Consider the following 18,736-nt stretch of genomic DNA (forward strand, 5'->3'; position numbering starts at 1 on the left):
GTTACCTGCTTTTAGACTCTGGACTTAATGGTCTCACAGGAATCTGCTCTTTGGATGTTACTTCATTGCTTCAAATGGTTTTACAGGGAGCCTCTCTTTTTATGAGCACGTGTATGTCTTTATTACTTCAAGATGTGATAAACCAGCCCTTTTGCATTTGGGGATCCTCCCATTCATTCTGCTGATTTTCTACTTTGGATTTTCAGCTCCAGACACGGCTGGGTTTGTGTATTGTTTTAGAAACCTTTTGGACCAAAGGTGGGTATTGGCAACTGCCCATAAATTTTACAGATTGTTCATGTTTGGGGAACATAATCAGCAGTAATCCAGTGTTAGTGAAGGCATAGTGGAGCGTCTTTCATCTTGTCTCAGAAAAGGTGGTATACTGTAGAGGAGAGCTAAGAACCAAACTAAGCGTGGTTACTTCAGGCCTGTGTGTTTAAGGCTGTGTGTACACTATACCTTTAAAGCACATTTGAAACATTTCCCTCCTTAAAGAATTGTGGGCATTGTTGTTTGTTAGTTTGCCAGGAATTCTAACTCTGTGAGAGGTAAATACCAGCAAGTGCTGGGAGTGGCGGCATGTCTGAAATCCTGGAGAGTCGCTTTCCGCCTGCGTGGACAATAGTGGTCCAACTTGGTATAAGGCAGTGGATTTCCTACTGCATTGGCAGCTGGTTGAACTAGACGCCCTTTGAGTTCCCTTCCAGCCATACTGTTGTTGGTAGCCATCTGTCTTGGGAGACAACGGAGGAGTGCACCTTTGGGAGTGAAATTGTAGAAAGCGCCTGCTGAGGCTGTAGAGACCTATAGGGGAGAGACATGTTTTGTTCCAGCTGGGGCAGATGAAGGCGTCTGGTTGTGCTGCTGCAGATGCACCATGGCATTTCTTTTCTCTGTGCTCCTCACAGCAGTCATTCCTCCTCTGCTTACTGCTATGGATGCATGACCTGATGGTCTGTCTCCAGGCACTGTTATTGTCTGTGAGAGATTCCCACACGGTGGGGTTGATGTCAGCCTTCATGCCACATTTGCAGGCATCTTTGTAACACAGAGTTGGTTTGCCAATGGGTCTTGTGCCTGAAGCCAGCTTCCTGTAGAGCATGTCCTTGGGCACCCTGCCACCTTCCATACTGTGCACATGACCAAGCCAGCATAGACATCACTGAGACAGGAGCGAAAACATGGGCATGGGAGGGTTCGGCTCCCGCCTTCAACCCAGCCATGCTGCACTTCCAGTTGCCCTACTCCACTCCACCTCTGCTTTATAAAGGTTTGCATTGAGTCTGCTGCCATCTAATCTAGTTTGTCCCTAAGAGAATCCCAGTAAGTATGTTTCAAAAATAGTTTTTTGGAGACTGAAATCATTCTGAAAGCTAATAACAATCTCCCTTCTTACCTTACTGACCTGTTGAACAATTACTGCAAGGGGACAAGATGCACAGGATCACTGTGATCTCAATAAACCCTTTTGATGTCCGATTTGTTTTGCCCCACTGATGTGGTAAATAGCTGGACTGTCCATAATTTGTCAGGTTAAAAGGTGGCAACCCTATTTTTAACTCTCTTAAAGAGCTATCATCTGTCTCCTGTGTTAATTGACGAGGGCCATTTCATAGAGTGCCAGTGATTTAATTTCTAAGGCACTCCTCTCCCAGGGTGTAACAGAGACATGGGAGTAGGGTGATAAAAGTGACAGGGATTTAGAGCTGTTCATAAAAGCAAGGCATGCATCAAGACTGGAGGGAAAGTAGTAACAACGACTTAGTAGTTCCTTCTCACTTTGAGAAAGTTCTGTAGCTCAGTGAAAGAGCATCTGTCTTGCATGCAGAAGGTCCGGGTTCAATTCCCTGGCATGTCCAGGTAGGGCTGGGAGGAGGGACCCCTGCCTTAAACCCCAGAGAGCCTCTGCCAGTCTGTGTAGGCAATACTGGCCTGACCCATGGCAATGACTGGTGGACCCATGACCTGACTCTGTATGAAGGCAGAGGTAGTCATCCTGTGCCTGGTTTGTACTACTTTGGGCTGCAGTTATTTGGTTTAGGCCAACTACTAGCTCTCAACCTAACCTACCTCGCAAGGTTGCTCTGAAGCAAAATTATGTAAGCCACCCTGAACTCCTTAGAGGAAGAGTGGGATAAAAATATAAATACACATGTGCAAACACACACAACTTCCCAAAAAGGGAGGTCAATGAATTCGAGCAGTGGTTTTCAACCAGTGTGCTGTAGCACCCTAGGGTGCCTTGAAGGATGGTTAGGGGTGCCGCAGGCAACACTGCCCTCTGTCCTTTTTCCCTTCCCTCCCTCCTCGGATGCCCTCTCACGTCTCTGCCTCCCAAAGGCTTTCACAGCTGTTTATTGCAGCAGCCCTGGCTGTAAGATCCACAGCCAAATGGTGCCTCTGGATGGCACCTCGCTTTGGGGCGAAAGGATGGCAACAGCAGCTTCCCGGAGGGCTCCCAAGGAGAGGGGAAAGGAGAAGAGGGTGAGGGAACACTCCACAAGGGAGGGTGTTTGAAAAGGGGTGAGAAACTGGCAGCTCTGTAGGCAAGGGGTGACATAACTGGGCTCCTGAGCCCCACAGTGGTGCTGCAGAAAAATGTAGTTGGTTCATGTAGCCATGGACACAAAAAGGTTGAAAACCTCTGCATTAGGGCAAATAGGGTACTGCCCCACCAACCTCAGTACTGCCCTCAGCCAGCCCCCACATGCCTGCCTTCTTGCAACCAGTCCATGAATTGGCCCTGGCTGTCAGCTTCCTCCCCCTTCTTAGCATCAGTGTTGCGCTTGTACAAATCAGCAGAGAGAAGATGGGGACTAATCTGGAGTCATAGGAATGTAGAGTGGGAAGGGACCCCAAGGGTCATCTTGCCCAATCCCTTGCAATGCAAAGAATCCCTGACAGGTGGTCCTCCATCCAAACACTGCTCAAAAGCCTCCAGTTAAGAAGAGTCCAGATTTTGCTGCCAGAAAGTTTTGCCTGACTTTTAGTCAGAATCTCATTTCTTGTAACTTGACTCCATTGGTTTGGGTCCCACTCTCTGGAGTAGAAAACAAGCTTGCTCCATCTTCCATGTGGCAGCCCTTCAGATACTTGAAAATGGGTGTCATATCACCTCTCCATCTTCTCCTAGACTGAGTTGGCTCCACCTGCCATTGACTATGCCCGTCATTGGATTTAGTTCCACCTAATTTTGGGTCGTCTTTTTGCTTCCCTACCACTGTTCCCAATGGACACCAGCCGTCATTGCTCCTGAAGGATTATTTTGAATGGTGTGAAATGATGTTCTTCGTGCCTGCTTTCCATGAGGTGTTTGTATTTGCCAATAAAAAGACACTCCTCCCAAGGAATAAATGGGATCATTTACTGTGTAGGCATTAAAAATGTGTGCTGGGGGTGTCAGATGTGACATACTTGGGAATGGGAGTTTGCAGCAGAGTGACAAATTGTGACAAGCAGGAATGATGATGGCTTGGAGCTGTATCTTGCATCAGTCTGGAGGGCTTCAAATTGCAGCCTCTCTTTCTATACAGGAAGTTTAGGTAATAGGGTGCTGCATAGAATGTGTAAAAGCCAGGCATTTCTATGCCCACACATTCCTCCTTCTAGGCAAGCAAGGGGCATTTCCAGTGTCCAAGGACACATTCCATCATGAAAAAAGCTCTTGAGAAAGGACCAGAGCAGAGCAACTGAGGGGTGCGGCCTGGAGAGAGCCCCAAGGGCCAGACTGAAAGCCTTGGAGGGCCATATTCATCTGTGGACTAGAGGTCCAACATGTGTACTGGGACTAGGAGTGTGACAGCCAGGGAGCCAGAAAGGTAGAGCTAGGAGAGGTGGTTTGAGGACAGCTGTGTTGAAGATGTGGGCCTTCAGGAGAGGAACTTTTCAGGTGCCAAGATTGCCAGTGCATCCCATCAGCAAACGCAACCTGCCAGACCACAACCTGTCCTTCAGGTAGATTTAGAATATTGGACCCAGTTTGGACATGTTTAACTTTGCTGGTGGGCAGGGGGCACAAAGTGTGATGCCAAGCCGCATCCATAGCCTTTTCCTTCCTCCCTTGATCTTCCTCAGAGTAGCACTTCAAAGGTGGTAAGAAAATGCTTTCCCTAAAATGGCAATAAAATGAAATGAAATCTGCAGCTGAGAGCTCGGCTGAGCTGATCTTCATTTTTACTGCCTTGTTAAATCTCTTTTTAATTTTTTTCAACACTAGGTTTCTTCCACCACCCCACCCATTCTTTCCAGATAACAAGAACCCATAAAGTATTTTTATGGAGGAGAAAGCTTGTCTTTCCTTTGCCAATCTCTAGAGCCATCCGTACACTCCACTGCTTATTACAGCTCTAACTGAAGCCGTATATTATTGCAAAATGGCCATCTTGACGTGGCTCAGCCCATAACTGGGACTGTGCCATTTTCAGAAGGCAGAGTCAGCAACCTCAAGAGCAGGACCTTGTGGATTCTGTGATTATTGAGCATTTGCAAAGAATGTGGAGTTATCAGGGAAATCAACGTGTCTGATAGATTTAAGAACATAAGGGTTGCTTCTGCTGGCTCACAGAAATACTGCATTAGCTGCTCAGTATTCTGTTGATTTATGCTGGTCAGCCTGTTTTAAGTTACACACAGCTTAGACTTTTATCACTTGGTGGTTGGTAGAAAGCTACTGATGCTGCACACAGAAGTTTTACTTCTGGTTACCAAAGGAAGTAGAAAATAAAGAGGAGAACTGAATTGATCAGTACAAAAACCAGAGAGAAAACAACTCCTCCCCCACCCCACCCCCAAGAAGAGCGCCAATAAAAATTGGCATTCTGATTTTTGGAGGGGTTTCAAAGGAAGTATGTGGCTAATGATACAACTACTACCCTTTTTTGTCATGGGAGGCTCAGAGCAATGTTCTTCCTGTTGGTGGTCCCCAGATGTTGTGAGACTATAACTCATGGGAGCTGTAAACAAGCAACATCTGGGGACCCATGGTGGAAGAACATGAATTTAGAAGATGCCACAGTCAGAAAGCTAGACAATACTGTTAACTGTTTCTTTTAAATCAGAACAGAACAGCTACTAGAAAGTCCTGATTCTACCCAGATACAACCATGTCTATACAACGCTATCCAGACATTTGCCAGTCTTGCAGGCCTGTTTTCCGTGGGTCACCCTGATCCTATCAAAGCTTGCCTCTGCTAGAGAAAGTATGATTTCCATGCCAGTGACTATAGAGGGGAAGTCTGATGTAGTGTTGGAACTTCAGGAGTTGGTCTTTGCCTCTTATCTTCAGCTAAGCAGGTGTTATCCTTTATGAAGACCACTAATTTATGGGTGCTGTTGATCAGGAATGTCTAACTTCTTCTGCATTATTGGAATCCACTCTATTCCAGACACCAATCTTTGGAAATGTATTTTGCCATACAAACTGATCCTCTCATGAAGGGTCAGACTCCATGGTCTTATAGCAGTAAGGGATACACAGTTCTTTTATTTATAAAATCATTTATAGGCTGGAGTTTTTTTTGAATAGCTCTTCTAAAGACATGTAAAATACAGTTCAGAAGCAAAAGAATCAATTTATATGGCAGCAGCACACTATTTTAAAAGCATATGCCACTTTAAAATAAATAAAACAGCAACATGAGTTACAGTAGATAAGCTAGGTAAGCATTCTAAAACAACTCTCTGACTTAAGCTCATAAGAAACCTACATTAGAAAGAAGCAGCCCTAATTAGTGTGCTTTTAAAACCTGCTTAAAGATGTAAGGCCTCTCCAGACGTCCTCTTCGTTGTGCATTCATGATGATATGTACTCATTTAGACAGGCCATATGCGACCCCGATTTCAATATTATTTGCTTGCGCAAAAGTTTTGAGTCGGTTATACGACTTCATTTCCAATCTGTGCATATCCTGCAATTTCCTTTTGGAATCCTGTAACTTTTCATACCGCAAATGCGTTTTTTGGGGTCCCACTTACTGTTGCGCTATAGCCCCTCTGGACAGCAAAAATGTGGTAGCATTGGGGGATGCGTCGCAGAAGAACTAATAAAGCAGAACAAGTCCACCGCTACTGTGTGAAGAACATACTGCTGAATATACCTATGAGAAAACACTGGTCTGGAGGGCTCCTTGCAGAGCTGAGGTCATCCCCTCCAAGCCATTGGCTGAGTTGCTGTGATGTCATAGAATACAGTATTAATAAATATTTTAACAGCTGCAGGAGGGGAAGTTGACAAAGGGAAGATTATTTTTCTGCATAAAATACATGGGGCAGAATATAGCTGTCCGATACTTCAAATGGAGCATTTAAGCTAGTGTGATTGGTTATGGAAACAGCATCATGGGGCTATTTAGGAATGTTTACAGTGCAGTTAGCTGGTGTGTGGTGGGGAGGTGGAGTTTGCTTCCTTGGATGTGAGCATTGTTGGCCTATTTTATTGATGGTAATGAATCAAGATGTCTGAAGGGACACAAACCTTTTGGGAACCAGTCTGTGCTGCTGTTCTTTCCTTTCTTGGGGCAGGTGCCAGAAGCGGAAGTCTCTTCTCCAGTTTTCAGATGTTCTAGCTATTCCTGAGCTTCAGAGCGATGTTCCACAAAAATTCCTCCCTCCTCCCCCATGAACCAACCTGCACCTCATTTCCGTTTTATTTCAGTTCCTTTATGTCCGTATTTACTGTTGCAGAATGTTCGTCTGTCTTTGTCCCTCTGTCTGCCTCTGCTTGAGAGCAGGGGCACCTAGGCTGTCATCCCCATTGAGGTCTCATGATTGTCTTATGTTTGATTTTAGCCCCCCCCCCGGGGGGGCAGTTTTGATGTCTCCGTGGTACCTCCCACCCCCAGTTGTCGTCTTGATATGATATGTTTATGTCTTGTCTGTCTTCCGGATGACGGCCTCTTTTCTGCCCCTCACCCCACCCCACCCCCAAGCACGCCCCCTTTGTCCCCTTTGCACTGAGAAACCCCCTTGAAATCACTTTGGAATAAAAAGTGATTGGAATGGACTTCCCTCCCATCTCCCCATCTCTTACCTACCTCTGTCATGCCCCTGTAAAGACCGAGATCTACCTGCCCCTTCCTTCAAGAGAAAATTTTTGTGGCCTTGTTCTGAGGCTGATCAGTGGGAAGAGAAAGCTGTAGCAAAGTTGCCACCAATGAGTAATGGAGGCTGGTCCACATAGGGCAGACTTCCTCAACCTCGGCCCTCCAGATGTTTTGAGACTACAATTCCCATCATCCCTGACCACTGGTCCTGCTAGCTAGGGGTCATGGGAGTTGTAGGCCAAAAACATCTGGAGGACCGAGGTTGAGGAAGCCTGACATAGGGCAAATGGGGCACTTCCCCACCAACCTCAGTCTGCCCCTACTTGCCTGCCTACCTAATTATATCCATTCCAGGGGAGTGGCCCTGGCTGTCAGCATCCTTAGTCCCCGCATTGCCCTGTAAAACTCAGTAGGATGGAGGATGTACACAAAGCTAGAATGTGTTGGCTGCGCCTGTCATTGGCTCTAGCTCCCCCTACTGTTGGCCTCCCTGCCTTCCAACCTACCAGTTCCAACGGGCACCACAGCCAAAGGGAAAATCCTGCTGGTTTCTGGATGGGACTGTTCTTTCCCTATCCCAAAAAGATGGTCATGCAATGCTGAAGACTGATCAGCACTTCATTCTAAGATAGCCTCTGATTGCCTTCTTTCTCCCTACCCTGCCCACCCCTTTTTGAGAAAGCTCTCCCACTCCTTCCTATAGAGCCAACATCCCTGGTCCTCTTTCTGCCCTGTGAGGTAAGTAGAAAGGTACCCTGACTCCCTCTCTTGTTTCTTCCTTCCCTTCTCTCCCAATCCGTGTAGATCCCGAGAGGACCAGCGCCCACATGATCTCAGCAGACGATGCAGAATATCCACGGGAATACCGGACCCTGGGCAATGGCACACGCCGATTCTCCAACGTAGGCCTGGTGCACACCTCGGAGCGCCGGCACACGGTCATCGCTGCTCAGAGCCTGGAGGCCCTGACAGGGCTCCAGAAGTCTGAGATGGAACGGAAGCGAGATGCCTTCATGGACCACTTGAAGAGCAAATACCCCCAGCATGCTTTGGCCATCCGAGGACAGCAGGAGAGGATCCGGGACCAGGTAAGAGCTGCCTTTCTTTCTTCAATCAAGTTCCTCTCTCAACACTCACAATGTTTTCTTTCTCTGGGTTCATGGCTTAACATAGGCAAGATGCAACTTTCCCAATTAGGACTCTTTCAGTCCTCCTTACCCACTTAGATCAGGAGCAAATGAGGAAATTAATCTGGTATGTGTAGCATTCTCCTCCTGATTCCTTAAATCTGGGATGGGGAACCTAGGGCCTTCCAGAGGTTGTTTGATTACAACTCCCATCAGCCCCAGCCAGCATGGCTGATGGTCAGGGATGAAGGGAACTGTAGTTCAGCAACATTGGGAAGACCACAACTTCCCAGTCTTTGCCTTAAAGCCATGGGACTTATTCAGGTGACACCGTTCTGGCAACAAGTGGTGTGAAGCGGGACTTTGGAGATCTTTATGGAATAGCCAAGACCTTGGTCCTGCTTCTCAAGGTGACATGTCTAGCTGTATTATAAGTTTAAGTACACATTTCAGGTCTGATCAAAATTGTATACTAAGCCGTCTTGAGGGATTACAGATCACAATAAGGCACTGGAGATACCCGATAAGGAATTGTCAAGCATCATCATGAAACGCCCATTTCCCAGGTCCTTTTGTGGAAGCCATAGTAGAAACTGGTTTGGTTTCAAACACATTTAAATTGGTAATATAGATCTTGTGTTCTGGGATGCTGCACAAGACCCCTTCATTTTTGTAAGACAGCCTTTTATTTTTGGTAATTCTTATTCTGCAAGATTATATAAGCTGGTTTGTATGTTTTCTTACACAATGCCATTATTACGTAGATACTAGCTACCCAACCTCCATGAAACTCAGGCTTTAGGTTGCAGCTTTTTGGATCATTGCCACCAGCAAATTGGTGGCTAGTTAAGGGTAAAGGAAAGCAAATACCCTTTATTGGTTTTATTCAACTTCTGCAGTCCTCTGCAATGAGTCTCATGACAACCTAAGGCAGGGGTTTTCTTATCTTTTTGAGTCCACGGTGCCCTTGACCAAACACATTCTTTCTGTGGCTCCCCTGTGGAAGCCACTTATACTGGGGTTCCATTACAGGAAGTGCGTAAGTGGGGATTCCCCCGTTCCGCGCCCGCCCTGCTCTGTTGAGAGTGGAGGGGGAGGAGGGAGAGAATCAAATCTGGAATATGATTGGAAGAAAGGAAGCAGGAGGAGCAGCAGGACTCGGGCTGGGGAGAGAGATAGAGAAATAGATCAAGAGAGATTTGCAAATATGAAGGAAGGATGGCTGACGTGAAGAGGGGGAGAGAGGGGCAGCACCCCTGGCCAATTGTTAAATTATCCAAGGGTGCAGAGGTTGAAAACCTCTGACCTCATCTTGCCAACCTTGCCAACCTCTGGAGCTGGCCATTCAGTTCCTGCACAGTGTTGCTGTGCCAAGCATAGCAATGTGGCACTCCCTCCGGTGCTGAGCATGTATAGGTGTCAGTGAACACTGCAAGTATAACATTCTAGGCCAAAGGTATTCAGCCTTTTTGAGTCCACGGTTCCCTTGACCAACTACATCCTTTCTGCGGCACGCCTGTGGGGCTCAGGAGCCCAGTTATGTCACCCCTGGCCTCCAGAGCTGGCAGCCTCTTACCCTTTTTTGAACACCTTCCCTTGTGGAGGGTTCTCTCAGTCTCTTCTCCTCTCCCCTCTCCTTGGGAGTCCTCTGGGCAGCCGCTGCTGCCACCCCTGGTCTCTGAGCTGCTTCCCTGCCCCAAAGAGAGGTGCCTCCTCACACTGCCCCACAGAGGCCTGGGAAGCACTCCCTGGCCAGCCCCAGAGGCACCATTCACCATTCAGCTTGTAGCCAGGGCTGCTGCAATGAACAGCTGTGCAAGCCTTTGGGAGGCAGAGACTCAAGACGGCATCAGAAGGAGGGAGGGAAGGAAAGAGGGACAGAGACCAGTTGCCCGCGGCACTCCAAGGTGCCTCGGTGCACTGGTTGAAAACCACTGTTCCAGGCAGTGCCAGTCTTTGCAGCAAGAGCTGCAGATATGACCCTAAGGCTTAGTACATGGTATCAAACAATAGATGTACAGTGACTAAACATCCAGATTTAGTACTCTGAAAAGTATACCTATATTCAAAACCTGGGGAGGTTAACCTGTGGCCTTTCATCATAATCACCACCACCACCATCCTACTTCATTTATTATTTATATCCCGCCCATCTGGCTGGGCTGCCCCAGCCACTCTGGCCATCTCCAGCCACTCTGCCTGTCATTGGCTCGGGCTCCTCCTACTGTTCGTATGGGATGCGGGTGGTGCTGTGGTCTAAACCACTGAGCCTCTTGGGCTTGCTGATCAGAAGGTCGGCAGTTTGAATCCCCACGACGGGGTGAGCTCCCGTTTCTCTGTCCCACCTCCTGCCAACCTTGCAGTTTGAAAGCACGCAAGTTCAAGTAGATAAATAGGTACTGATATGGTGGGAAGGTAAACAGCGTTTCCCTGTGCTCTGGTTTCTGTCACAGTGTCCCATTGCACCAGAAGTGGTTTAGTCATGCTGGCCACATGACCCAGAAAGCTGTCTGTGGACAAACGCTGGCTCCCTCAGCCTGAAAGCGAGATGAGTGCCACAACCCTATAGTTGCCTTTGACTGGACTTAACCGTCCAAGGGGCTTTTACCGTTACCTTTACTGTTCATATGTTGTTGGGGCTCCAATTCCCATCAGTCCCAGCCACAGAGCTAGCTCTGTCATTAGGCAGACTGAGGTGACTGAAGCCCCCAAGGCAGTAGTCCTGTAGACACTCCGCGGCAGGCACAGAAGCTGCACCAGTATCGGATGAAATCATGCAAGAACTTGTGTAGTTCAGCCAAATTTTGCAATTTGGTGGGTGGAAGATAGTTTTGTATAGCTGAATTTGATGTGTAAGAAATGAAATCCCGCCAAACAGCCTTAGAAATGCATTCTTTATGCTTAGAAACGTGTAATTTGTGAGCCATTTTCCCTGTGATGGCCAGAGCTCACACATTCTTGTCCCGCAACAAGAGATTCGAGTCCTGTAGTGCCTTCCGTTTCTGGAACAGATGCTTAAGTGCTTGTAACACAAACTGTTAGGAATTAGTCGTGTGAGAGCTGAAAAATACACGTCTCGTTTTGTGCCAGGTGTGCGAGAGAATGGCACTTCTTTAGAGGCACCTGTTCTGCATGCAGGCTCAGCGCTGTGAGTAATGTGCCTGTGATCACCTGCAGATCACTTTCGACTCCCTCCTGTTGCCTAATGACTTGAAACTCAGCACAGAGCAGCCTTGCCGAAAGCCAGATTCTCAAGCTCTGCTGGGCTTTTGTCTCCTTTCCCCAGTAGCACTGATATTTCCACATTCGGGCTTTTATTTGATCCGGGGCTCAACTTAGGAACCTCTTTTCAGATCTAAGGTTCAGTCCTATGACCTGGATAGTGAAGTCTTAATGTAGTTGCACAGCTATTTCTTGCCTGATATATTAAGGCCAAATCTCTCAGCTGCTACTAGTTTCAAAGGTCAGGTTAGCATTTATTTCCCAAGGGAGTGAGTGGGCGGGGATTAGAGTGACCCGGTGAAAAAGGGAAAGGGGACTCCTGCACCTTTAATAGTCCGGTAGAACAGAGAATTTCAGCTGATAGTTTGCCACATTGAAAGAAACTACAGTCACAAACCGTGGCTTCACTCCTGGCAGCGTGGCACAGCAGGAGTGTGGAAGGACCATGACATGCCTGCGATTTTCAGCCCACTTTTAAACCATAGTTAAGCATAGCTATGGTTTAAAGGGATGTGGGGATGAGACCAATTTGTATCCCAGGTTCATTTATATGGATTGGGGGCGGGTGGGCAGAATCGTGGTTAGAGAAGTAATAAATGAACCGGCATCAGGGTTTCACTTGAACCCAGAACCCAATTCCAGAAAGCCCCACCTGGAAATCTTAAGTGGTTGAAGCCCAGTTCTCTATGATGAAAACATGGGTTGACCATATCAGTTGAGCTCATTTCAGGCAGCTTTGTGTTTCTGCAGGGGCAGAGAAGGGCCGCATTCCCCCTGGGGTAATCAGTTGGAGGCCACATATTGATGGTGGGCATGGCTGGTGCCAAAAGTGAATGGGGCTAGAGTCAAATGTGGGCAGGGAAATCCCTGTAGTAGTAGTAGTAATAGTAGTGATGATGATGATGATGATGATGATAATAATAATATTAATAATAATAATTTCATTATTTATACCCTGCCCACTCTTACAACACATCCCTTGCCCCCCTCATCCCCTTTCTCTCTTTCTGCTGCCCCCCCCCCATTTCCCCTTTGGCTCCCCATAAAATCATGCCAGGGGATATACATGAAACCCTAGGACTACCTTGGGTGCACTTCTCCCCCCTGGGGTCTTTACAGCTGCTATAGAATTAACAGTGTCTCTATTTATTTTGAAATGGTTTGCTAGATCATAAGGATTCTTTTCCTTCCCCCACTTGTTTTAGTTTTGGTAGCCTGGTTCCATCGTAGCAGTTGGTTCAGGTGCCTGGGAGCGAGAGAGAGAGAGAGAGAGAGAGAGAGAGAGAGAGAGAGAGACAAACACACACACACACACAATTTCTCCCTGAGCATTGGTGGTGGCGAAAGAGGCAGTGTTAAAACAGCAGATGGAGCTGCAGGTCAAGAAGAACGGCTTCTGTGCTTCCAGAAGGAAAGCAAGGATGGATGCCCAGAGATTAGTCAGTCCTATGGGGCTTTGGCAGGGCACCGGAGGATGCTCAAGCCTAGATCAGTGAAAGTTGCAGACTAGGTTAGGAATGTTAACCCTTAACTGTGCCATATATGTGCCAGGCTAACAAGGTTCCAGATCTGTGGTCTGCTCGTAAAAGCAGCCCGTTTTATTTTCTGACCTGTGCAAACCTTCTCTTAGAATCAGAGATCTGCCTAAGTTTTTTCTCCTCATGCCTTGGAGGTTAGAAACTTGTATCTAAATTAAAAGATAGGTTGGCCGAATCCATGCTGCTAGCAGACAGAAGCAATTTGCTTCCTCTCAAATGCATGGGGAATGTAATCGTTCTGGCAAGGGGGTGAAATGCCTTTCAAGCTCTCCCTCTGCCCCAGTTTTGCATTGGAGGCTGACAATATGTGCTACATTATCCCCTGGTGTGACAGGATATGTGCTTAACTGGACAGAGGAAAGCAAGGCTCTGAGTTTATTTTCAGCGAAAGGTCATAAGAACTTGCAGAAGAACTTGCTCTTGACTCCAGAGTTCAGCTGTGCTGGAAAAGGTGAAGCAGTATCAAAGATGAGAGTGCCCTTGAGCGTGTGCTATGCTGGAAAGGGGTTTCCACCTCCCGGTTCTTATTGCCCTTTTGTGCCCTTATGAGCAAGGTATTCTGGGCTAGGGATTGGGGCTGGGAGTTGGGGAGAGAAATCTGTTCCATTCCACGTTTAAAGGCAAACCTTCCTAATTTACACATTTTGAAACAACACACAAACTGAGGCACAATTTCTCCAAATCTTGCAATGCAGCTCTTCAGCCACGTGATGCATACAGAAATGCATTTGCTAGCATAAACCGTGCATTAAAATGTATGTGCTGGTGAAAGTAGCATACAAAAACTGGGAAATTGCTTTGCAAAAATCTGTGCGTTGGGGAATGCATATGAAAATGCTACTAAATCTTCACGAGGGTTTTATTTTATTTTATTTTAAAGACACACAAACTGATGTGGAAATGATGAGAACTGAACTTGAAACCGGAAAAACAAAGAAAAACCAAAATTCACAGATTTGCCAATTCTTGCTTTCGGCCTTTTACTAGGATCGGCGTGGCCTAGTGAGACAAGTTTTTTGGAATTGTGTTTGTTCAAACCTCAGAGCCTTCTTTATTCACAGAAGAGAATACAAATGTGCAACACCAACCTGCGTAATCGGCACTCTACTTTGAGTCCTGGCTGTTAGCTTTTCCTTGGGCACTAGAGCAGTATTTCTGCTTCAGGCTCCTCCTTTTCTCAGCTGTAGTCTGAGCTGGAGTGTAGCAGTGCCCCTTTTCCGATATAACAGGAGAACGTATCCTCTCAGCTTGCATTCAAGCTCAGCCGCCTATGGGCTCGGCCTAGGGTGGCCTTAACACAAGCGTTTGCTTTTCTGCACCATTCAAAGAAATCCTGCTTCAGTGCACTCAGCTGGGTTATGCAAAAGCCACCTGCAATGGAGAAATGTCTGGAAATCTCTTAGTGCACCTGCAATTGCTTGGGGTCCCTCATTTGCACCATTGCGTGTCTAAAGGCACTTATAGTTGGCAAAGCCATATGCGCAACACTCTCTAGATCAGGGATCTTTGTATCCCATGCTACTTTTCTTCCTACATTAGGAATGGGGAACTTTCTTTAGTTCTGTGGGCAAGGGGGGAAAGTGGCAAGAGCCATGGTGTGACCCTTACCTATATCGTAGCAGAGGTTCTTTTACCCACATTCGCCTCTGCATTCTGGCAAGCAAATTCAAGGACACCATTCAAGGACGCATTCCATCCAGACTAAAGTGTTAGGCAGGCCACGGAGCAGGGCTGATGAGGAATTATTATTATTATTATTATTATTATTATTATTATTATTATTATTATTAATTTATACCCCGCCCATCTGGCTGAGCCTCCTCAGCCACTCTGGGCAGCTTTCAGTCAAGTGTTAAAAACAATATAGCATTAAATATTAAAAACTTCCCTAAACATGGCTGCCTTCAGATGTCTGTTCAAGATAAGATGGCTGCTTATTTCCTTCACATCTGAAGGGAGGGCGTCCCATAGGGCGGGCGCCACTACCGAGAAGGCCCTCTGTCTGGTTCCCTGTAACCTTACTTCTTGCAATGAAGGAACCGCCAGAAGGCCCTCGGCGCTGGATCTCAGGGTCCGGGCTGAACGTTTGGGTGGAGAATGCGGCTGCTTAGGATGGGGCTTAGGAGGGGCAAGGCCTGGGAGGTTCCTAAGGGCCAAGTATAAAGGCTCAGAGGACCGCATTTGAACCTGTGGCTTGAGGCTCCCCACCCACATATCTCAAGGTGGGGGCTAGGACTGGCAGCCTTGAATAATAGTGGCATTGGGGTGCGTGCTTTTTCCCCATAACCCTAGAACTAATGGACATCCAATGAAGCTGATTGTTGGAAGAGTAAAGAAGTACATCTTCACGCAGCACAGAGATAAACTACAAAACTTGCTAGTACAAGGTGTGATGGTGGCCAGCAATTTGAATGCCTTTACAAGAGAGATAGATTTTTGGGGGACCAGGCTATGAATGACTTCTAGATATGATGACTGTTTTGCTGGGGAACACTAGTGGGGAAAGAGCTTGTTGCGCTCATGTCCTGCATGTGGGCTTCCCATGGGCATCTGGTTCACCACTATGAGAACACTGCTCTGGACTAGATGGGCATGTGGCCTAATCCAGCAGGGCTCTTATGCTCTTACAGGAGATAGACCTATTGCCAGAATTCATTGCCAGGGCTAGTAGCAATGGGTCAAGGTTGTTGGGTACCTGTCCAGTCCCACACCCAGAATGGGCAGCCTGCTGAGAACCCTGGAATCCATTGGCCTTCTCTTCCTCCTCCTGAAGGAGCGTCTCCACCCCCATCATTCAACCCAGACACTGAGGTCCAGCTCCGAGGGCCTTCTGGCAGTTCCCTCCCTGCAAGAAGCGAAGTTACAGGGAACCAGACAGAGGGCCTTGTCGGAAGTGGCGCTTGCCATGAGTTTAGAAGATATCTGAAGGCAGCCCTGTTTAGGGAAGGTTTTAATGACTGATGTTTTATTGTATTTTTAATCTTTTGTTGGAAGGCGCCCAGAGGGGCTTTTGTTGGAAGGCACCCCAGATGGGTGGGGTATAAATAAATAAATTATTATTATTATTATTATTACTATTATTATTATTATTATTATTATCCTTGCTGTATGTGCACCTATCACTTCTAAGCAAAGGCCCTTCCAAATGACCTGTTTATTGCCCATCCTTCCTGGTTTGTTTGTGCAGAAGTTAGATGACACCATGTCAGATGACACAATGTCAAGCAGTTGTTACCCGACACTTCCCAGTGCATCTTGCTATTCTTTCCTTATTGCAGAAAGGTGTGTGTGTGTGTGTGTCTGTGCACATGCGTTGTCAACAAGTCAAGTAGGAATATGAGAGTCCTCTTGCCCAACGTTGGTCCTCATCATAGTAGACCCATTGAAATTAATGGACATGATCCATTAATTTTAATGGGTCTACTCTGACAATAACTTAGTTGGATACAGCCTGAGGTGGGGTGTGAGAGGGAGAAACAGAGACAGTGGAAAACCTGTCCTTGCCTTATTGTACTTGCATTTCCTGTTGAAGGGAGGGGGGAACACACCTGTCTGAATTAATGCAAATGAATGATCCCAATTTAGCACATCCCATTTGCAAACATGTCAACAGTATGTATGAGATGCATATTATGCCAGGCAAAAATCAAGCTGGTGGTTATAACTTGTAAAGCCCTAAATGCTGCAGTAACACAGTTGTTTCACCAGTGTGGCTGCTCCTGGTTTTATTGTGCTTGCAGTTCTTTTTTGGGGGTGGTGGGTGGTGGAGAGAGTTGCTTTTCAGTTTGTTTGTTTGCTTTGCCTTGCTGCTTTGTTTCCTGCTCTGACTTGGGCCTTTGGGATAGGTTAGGCCAGACATTTAAATATGATACTGCCTGAATTTGTGTACCTCAAAGGGTTCTCAGCTTTCTTACAGGAGATGCAGAAACTCATTAGCTGATTGAAACTTTACCAGTCATTTTATTGATCATTCCTCCTGATTTGTTTGGAGGGTCTTTAGATGACACTGGCTTCATTGTGGTTTGTTTTCAGGGGGGTTAGACAATGTTGCATCAAAGCAAGTGTTGCCTTGCATTTTAAGGTGCATTTCCCCATCACTTTCCTTCCTGCAAAAAGTCTGGTCTTTTAGGAAAGCAAGTTTGTTGTGCAAGACCTCCCACTCAAATGTAATTGTGCAACCTGGATTTGCCGGCGTGTGATTGAATTGCACCCGAAAACGATTGTCTGGCAGTGCCTTTAATCTCCATGCCATGAAAAGCTTCTGCTGCTCTGTTTCTGCATGCCAGTCCTGCTGCTAATGGCACAGAGGGAGAGGAAGCTCAAAGCCTGACAGCTCCAATTGTACCTCTCTTAACAGACTCTGGCCATTGTTTTTGCTTCCTCTTGATGTCTGGAACTTCTGTGTGATGTGCTCTCTCTTCCTTCAAATCCTTCTTCAATATCCATCTTTGTCCGCAAAACCTTTTCAGACATGGTGCCAGCGCAGAAGCATAAGAAGTTGCCTTATACTGAGTTAGTATTGTCAACACTGACTGGAAGTGGCCCCCTGGAGTTTCATGCATGGTTCTCCCCCAGCCCTACGTGGTGATATTGCGGATGGAACCTGGGAACATCTGCATGCAAAGCATGTACTCTACCACTGAGCCATGACCCTTCCCTCAAAATGCACCTAGAATGGGAGGGGAAGCCAAATCTTGTGCATCGACAGGTCCAGCTGCCACTGAGCTGAATGCACCACCATTGCAGCTGATGTGGCTCAGGTGGGTGGTGCCAGTGAACAGCAGAGCTCCAGGCCAGCATTGCATGTGTGAACACTCTGGTGTCCTCATGTTAATAATGTTGACCCTACCCCAGGACGCATATTAGGATGTGGGACTTGCATTGCTAACGTGGCAGTGTCAGCTGGCACACATATTTTTGCTTGGCTCAGGAGCTCTGCTTGGTGGTGCAGTCTGCCCTCTTCACTAGTAAATAGTGTAAGATGGGTGCCTGTTGAGGGGCCTCACAATAGCAGAAGGCACTGAGGACCGCTTAGCCAGGGCCTCCCTCAAACTATTAGCTATGTCTGAACCCCTTAGTGTTCAGTCCTTTCAAGATCTAAGCCTAAGTATGTCCAACTGAACTGGAGCATGCATACCCCTGCCCCTCCTTTTCCTCCTCTCCTTCTGATGTGTCTGCCCTGTCAAATTTCAGATTGCAATCTTCGCAGAGAATATGTTTGTGTCCTTCTGCAAAGCACCATGTAAATTGATAAGATTTATATATAAAGAACTGAAAAATGTGTAGGTCCTGTAGTATCTGAATAGTTTATGGTTAAAGATGGGGAAGAAACCAGGATGTGAAACCATGGCTTGAAGTGGTTTGAATTACCAGTAGCCATTGATAAGCATGAATGGCCCAGTTCAGATGGTAATATCTCATCTTAATAACTGAGATATACAAAGCTCCTTCTCAGCACACTGCAATAAACCTGAAAGCCTCCAGTTAACCATAGCTTCTCATGTTTTCTGAAACAGGTAACACCGGTTATCGGGTTCAGAGCAAACTAATATGAAGTTGGTTTAAGATCCTGACTTGTTCCAAACCCAGTAACCACAGTTTCCCAGGTCATATGTAACAGGACATGTAAGGTTGATTGAAGATTTCTGGGCATAGTTGTTGCAAGGAGGGAAGGGGCTGTGTGTGTAGGCGCAAACTTGTTCATATCTGATTGTCCAAATGTCAAAGGTCAGTGTCTGCACCAAGAATACCATGATTAAGGCAACTCTCTGTCTCTGTATGCAAGATGGTATACAGGTCTTGCTGT

The 18,736-nt window shown here is 46.7% G+C and overlaps 1 protein-coding gene across 18 annotated transcripts in view; it reads left to right on the plus strand.

Moving 5' to 3' along the window:
• SRCIN1 (SRC kinase signaling inhibitor 1) overlaps window positions 1-18,736 on the plus strand; it is a 330,260-nt gene that overhangs the window by 169,672 nt on the left and 141,852 nt on the right. For all 18 annotated transcript variants that reach the window (XR_014557360.1, XM_083708601.1, XM_083708616.1 and 15 more), the window contains one exon: window positions 7,848-8,131. Coding sequence is in view for 17 of the 18 variants with exons in the window: in XM_083708609.1 (XP_083564735.1) it covers window positions 7,848-8,131 (284 nt within the window). In the remaining variant the exon portion in view is untranslated. The remainder of the gene's footprint in view (window positions 1-7,847; window positions 8,132-18,736) is intronic.

The sequence above is a fragment of the Podarcis gaigeae genome, assembly GCF_964106915.1.
Source record: "Podarcis gaigeae genome assembly, chromosome: 13".
Classification (NCBI taxonomy): domain Eukaryota; kingdom Metazoa; phylum Chordata; class Lepidosauria; order Squamata; family Lacertidae; genus Podarcis; species Podarcis gaigeae.